We start from the raw sequence: 6,040 nt of genomic DNA, 5'->3' as shown, positions 1-6,040 counted from the left end.
ACAGCAGCAACGAATGGTGTTAGGGTTGAGTTGGTGAGGAGCTTCCCATATAACCTCTGCTGCTGCTGGGGACACAGGAGGTGACACAGAAGCAGGAGCTCATGTTCCTCACTTTTCTGTAAGTCTTGAGTAGGAGCACAAAGAGGTCAGTAGTAGATGATACTAGTATGGCCCAAAGCGAACTATCAAGGTTAAGACCCATGAGCCCACGAAGAGGTGAGCAGGAAGTGGGAGAGAGTCAGGAACTTCCCTCCTAAGTAGAGTCCTCGTTCACCTCCACCCCCTGAGGTCTCTTCTTAGCTGGACCCTCTCCGCTGTCGCTGCTGTTCTGCCCACCTAGCACTGCGGTTTGCTGTTTCAGGCCGTCAGCACCGTTAGCATGAGGCTGCTTGGGTTCTCCGGTTCAATCAAGGAGGCCATGGCCCATCTTCAGGCACTGTTTGAGCCACTCCAGTGCCTTGTTGCTGAACAAATCTGACATTTGGAAACAGACTTACTCTGCATCCAAATCACCCAGGTAGTAACCTTTCGGTCCACCTTACCGATCTCTCCTGATATCATCTGGTTTTCGTGTTGACCTCTCCACGGAGCAGCTCTCTTGTCAGGCCTGGCTGCTTGTCACAGACATCCTGTGGTGAACATCAAAGAAATCATAGCATGCCTCTCTTGGAATGAATGACAACAGAGGAGTTTCCTTTACTTTCTCTTCTCTCCATGCTACAGTTGTTTGAGCGAACACTAGTTACTGGTGTTGCAGGCGGCCAGCTTCATTCCCCACTGTGTGCTTTAATTAGCCTCCTTTCTGGGTCTTAGTTTTGACTTCCTGTTGGGTGTTCCTGGATACAGGACCATGTGGGTGGTCTGGGAGGGCTCCAGTGTTTCCTTACTGATCTCTGCAAAGATTATTGTTTTTAGCAAGATGTTTGAGATCCACGGAATTGTTTTGCTTTTGCTACTCTGAAATACATCCATGATCATGCCTGTTCCATTATTCTCTGATTTAAAAAATTAGGTGCATAATCTAGAGGCAGGATTGAGTGGGAAGAAAAATCAATTTCTTTCCCATTTTTTTTTTAAAGTTAAAATTTAGCAGGAGGCTAACCAAGGGAAAATTGTGGTGTCTTCGATGTCACCTGCTAGGTAAGATAACAGAATGGAAGATGAGCTGGAACAGACTTGAATCTGTGCTTTGCTACTACTTCACCAAATGACCTTGAACAGATCATCTCAGCCTTTGTGATCACTGTTTTTTTCATCTATAAAATGAAAACATTACATTAAACGGACCAATTCTAAGGCCCCTTTTGGTTCTAACATTCTAGGGGGATATGGGACACAAACATCAGAGGCTTATAGAGAAATGAAAGTGTTCTAGTCCAATGGGGGATTTGGACATGACTAATACAAGGATCATTAAAAACTAGAAAGTCACAAGGTGATGTCATTCATTTTCCCTGTGGAAAGAAGTGTGACCCAGGAGGTACCTGTGTGCCAGATTATTACACAAGGCAAGTAGAAAAGAAAACATCAGGGGAGACAAAAAGGTACTTACTCTATATAATAAGCACAAGTTATTTTATTAAAGTTTTCACAACTCTGTAAGGTAGACATTGTCACCTCCACTAGACAGATAAGAAAACAGAGACCTAAAAAGGTTGAGTTTGCTTTAGATTAGAAGATACACAACAAGACTTCCTTTCCAACCCGGGCCCGGCAGAATGGCTCCCGCGAAGAAGGGTGGCGAGAAGAAGAAGGGCCGTTCTGCCATCAACGAGGTAGTGACGAGAGAATACACCATCAACATTCACAAGCGCATCCATGGAGTGGGTTTCAAGAAGCGTGCCCCTCGGGCACTCAAAGAGATCCGGAAATTTGCCATGAAGGAGATGGGAACTCCAGATGTGCGCATTGACACAAGGCTCAACAAAGCTGTCTGGGCCAAAGGAATAAGGAACGTTCCATACCGCATCCGTGTGCGGTTGTCCAGAAAACGTAACGAGGATGAAGATTCCCCGAACAAGCTCTACACACTGGTCACCTATGTACCTGTCACCACTTTCAAAAATCTACAGACAGTTAATGTGGATGAAAACTAATCGCTGATTGTCAAATAAAGGTATAAAACTGAAAAAAAAAAAAAAAAAAGAAGATACACAACAAGAAAGTTGTATTTTCAGAATCAAATCCAAATCTTTCTGATTCCAAAGTCTCTACTCCAATACTCCATTTAAAATAAGAAAAGACACTATAAAACAACATGAACAAATGCCACCTTCCCAAGCTTGGATTATTGCAAACATTAATGGAAGTGATTCTACAAAGGATTCTGAGTGATGGGCAAGAGGAGAGAAATGTTGCCTCATTTTTGTAGTAGGGAAGATGCCTTTTTAAAAAAAAGTTTTCTTTATTTGAGAGAGAGAGAGAGTGAGAACATGAGCAGGGCAGATGGAGAGAGAGAAGCAGACTCCCTGCTGAGCAGGAAGCCTGATGTGGGGCTTGATTCCAGGACCCTGGGATCATGACCTGAGCCAAAGGCAGATGCTTAACCATTTAAGCCACACAGGCAATCCTATAGTAAGGAAGATTTCTAAAGGAGATGATCTTTTGAGAAGATTTTCCAAGTCTCCATCATGCATTCATCTCATTATTGATGAAGGACATGACTTTCCAGAGGGATCATATCATCAACATCATCATCAACATCAACATGGGATCATATCATCAACATCAACATCAACATGGGATAATATCATCAACATCATCATCATCACCATTATGTGAGAGGTGGAGGGTATGAGCACAGTTCCCCACACCCCATCTGTGGAAATTGCCTTCCTTTGCTGCTTAGCCAAATGCAGACAGACTGACCTTCAGCCAGGGACAAGGAGTTGTCAGCATAGGGAAGGAAAACACTTCCCTTCTTCCCATCTAGGTTCTTTGGCTTGTCTAATAATTACATTGATATAAGACAGATGAATTGGGGAAAACCAAATTTAATTTCATATGTACAGGAGTCCATAAAAATATGACACTCAAAGAAGTCACCAAAGCAGGCATCTTTTATGTTTTTTAGGCAAGGAAACAAATTTGTGAGGAATTGACAAAACGAAGGATTTGGTAGCTAATTAGCGAAGAGGTAGCAAGGTTTGTTTATCCAGCCTTCTTGGCCCTGGATTCCCTATCTCTGGCAGTAAGGATGCCTTCTATCCTCCTGATATAGGGACGGTAACTTCACATGTGAGATTTATTTTCTGCTTTCAGGGGGGACCAAGGAGGTCAGAGTGTCCTTCTTGAATTGGCTCTTTCTCAAGTAACTTTAATTCAAAGTAATCAATATGTCAAAGTGGTGTATTTTAAGGTGACTCTTCTACTCCCCTTTACCAGTGGATGGTGAAGCTTCTGTCTGTATGAGGAAGAGTTTGGGAAAAGGGCGCATTCTCAAGTCTGCCTGCTGTGACAGTGTAGAAAGCACAGATTCCCTTGGTCCCCAGCAAGCTCACCAGGATGTGCCCTCCAGCTGACCCAACCTCTGACTCTTCCCCAGGGTCTGGCTTCAGTGGAGAGCATGTGGAAAGCACATGGTGTGGTCTGTGCAAGCCACACGGGCCCAGTGCCACATCCCCAGAGGTGAGGAGACTTCAGGGACCGCCCCCCCCCCCATGCTTCTTGCTTAGCTGCTAGGTTTAGTGTGATGCACAAGGTCTCAGTCTTCAGGGAGCACTAGGATTCTCCTGGAGGACTTATTAGGACAGCCTGCTTGCCCTACTCCTGGAGTTCCTCATTCAGTAGTTCTGGGGTGGGGCCCACACTTTGTATTCTAACATGTTCCCAGAAGTGTTGAGAACCACTGGTATGCGAAGTAGAGGATCCCCTGGCCCATTTGGTGTAGGAAGGGAAGTTTCACGTAGGGTTGTGTAAGAGAATTAGAGGCATCTGTTTCCATCCATGGGTAGTTCCAGCTGAGTGGAAACAATCACGCTCATGTCAAGCATCAGATCTTATGATGGCATCTGGTGCTGTTGGTCCCTTCCTGGGACAAAGTGTCCCAAGTCCCTCACCTCATTCCTAACCCTCCTAACTCACCTCCTACCTGCCAGCTACACTCGTGGTGGGAGCTGACAGAGAGTAAGGTCGGCTGGTTGACTAGTGGCAATATCCCCCATGATTGCCCTTAGCTGACTAGAGCTGTCCTGACCTTCCTCAGGCCTATGGCCTATGACCCACCACCCAGTGGCTTTTCCACAAATAATGCCCAACGATCCCAAAGAAGGCAGAGTTTAAAGTAGGGACCTAGAATAGCTCTAGAAATTAAATCATCAGTGAGTTTGGAAAAGTGACTCTGCTTTATTTATCAAACATATTAAGTCCCAGAAAGAATTCCACAGTATCTAAGCAACTTTCCTCCATGGGATGTAGATAAAAATAATTCCAAGTCACAGGCATCATCCTTCCTTCCATTTTCCCTCATACTTTTCCTGAAGTTTGAATGCGAACAGAAAAAGGGCCGAATATTACATTGTCTGGAAGTCGTCTCACAAAGCCAGCTCACAAAGCCTCCTTGACTCTAACAAAAGGCGACTGATATGAATAGCAAGAAAGGGGAGTCATTACTACTCAAAATATCTTGACAGGTGAGTGCGGCTGACCTTCTGATGCAGAGTCCTAAAAATTGTCAAAGGGATGCAGCCTCTTGAAAGAATGTGCTGTGCTATTCAGCCTAAAGCAGTAGCTCTCTTTGGCTTAGACTGTGTAATGTGCTCCCTGGCTCTGTCACCATTCTCCTCTCAGTAGCAACTGATATGAAGAAAGGCCATTGCTTCCAGGGGTCTGCTGAGCTAGGACAGCCCAGGGTTTTCTCAATCTGGTCCCCTGTCCATGCTACCTACCCTCCTTTCTCATGATTCTTCCCCTCCCTGGGTACCATTTCCCTTCTATTTTGGTTCACTCCCTAACCATTTTCCTTCTGTTTGGGTTCACTCCCTACTGGGCAATGAGTATACTATACTGTGCCATTCACCCACCTTCTCTGTGGTCAAATAATCGTTTAGGTCCAAAGGTACTTAATTTAGTTCTTTAAGTGGAGCATAATGAGCCTCCTGAATTCAGTTGCATGCAGCTTAGAGTTTCTTGGATGACCTTGCATTGCATATAGGTTAAAATGCAAAATCTCTCCCGTGGCTTACAGTGTCCTGAATAGTCTACTTTGGCTTCTTTTTCATGCAGCATCTCATGGGATACCCCCATGTCTCACAAGTCTCTAGCCACACTGGTTTCTTTCAATTCCTCAAAAGCAGGGAAGCCCCAGGACCTTTGTTTATCCCATTCTTTCATCTGTGAACAAGTGTCTCCCTGTAGTTCATTTGCTCAATTTCTACTTGTCCTTCTGGTAGCTTAATGACACTTAAACACAGGCCTACGGTGGGGTTAGTGCCGGCTGCACAGGCAGAATGTCTAGATTTGTATCTGATTTCTACTGTTTATAATATTTGGCCTTAGGATATTTGCCTAACCTCTCTAGGCTTTACTTTCTCACCTGTATAATGGGGATAATAAGTGTAAGTACCTCCCTCAGAGGATTGTTAAGAGACTTGAACAGATAACCCAAGGGATTCTGGAAAAATGGCAGTGGTGGCATGCTTTTGTAATTTCTCCACATACACCTTTAAATAAAACAACGCAGTTAGCTAGAACTACTCCCCACCAACTCCCCAAATCTATAGTCAATACCCACAAAAAAGCTAAAGTATCTTCATGAACACCAGGTATGAGGGGATGGGGGGTACAAACCAGGAACACTCCAAGACCTGAATTGTATCAATATCTGTGCTGGAGAAAGCGAGGGAGAGCAAAAGGGCATCTGATGGAGGCTATAAGCTCCAAAACAAGTAGATGGGTCTTCACGGGAGATGTAGGACACCACCTTGAGAACAAGGGCGGTAAGTGGAGGAGGTTTTAGTCTCCACTAGGTTGTGTGCGAGCTATGAGATCCGAAGGGTCTGGTAGTCGGGGGATGGGGGTCGTCCTCAAAACTAAACAGACA

At 44.8% G+C, this 6,040-nt stretch overlaps 1 protein-coding gene across 1 annotated transcript; it reads left to right on the top strand.

The window, feature by feature from the left end:
• The first annotated feature begins 1,680 nt into the window (after window positions 1–1,680).
• Window positions 1,681–2,153, top strand: LOC125085065 (60S ribosomal protein L31). The gene has a single exon (XM_047703195.1). The coding sequence runs from the start codon at window positions 1,719–1,721 to the stop codon at window positions 2,094–2,096; it is 378 nt and encodes a 125-aa protein (XP_047559151.1). The 5' UTR covers window positions 1,681–1,718; the 3' UTR covers window positions 2,097–2,153.
• The last annotated feature ends 3,887 nt before the right edge of the window (window positions 2,154–6,040 follow it).

The sequence above is a fragment of the Lutra lutra genome, chromosome 14 (genome assembly GCF_902655055.1).
Source record: "Lutra lutra chromosome 14, mLutLut1.2, whole genome shotgun sequence".
NCBI classification, from domain to species: Eukaryota; Metazoa; Chordata; class Mammalia; order Carnivora; family Mustelidae; genus Lutra; species Lutra lutra.
This window is presented reverse-complemented; position numbering and strand designations above follow the sequence as displayed.

Bases quoted from the DNA above. Each gene is read 5' to 3' on its own strand.
- LOC125085065 (XM_047703195.1), top strand. From the start codon at position 1,719: ATGGCTCCCGCGAAGAAGGGTGGCGAGAAGAAGAAGGGCCGTTCTGCC.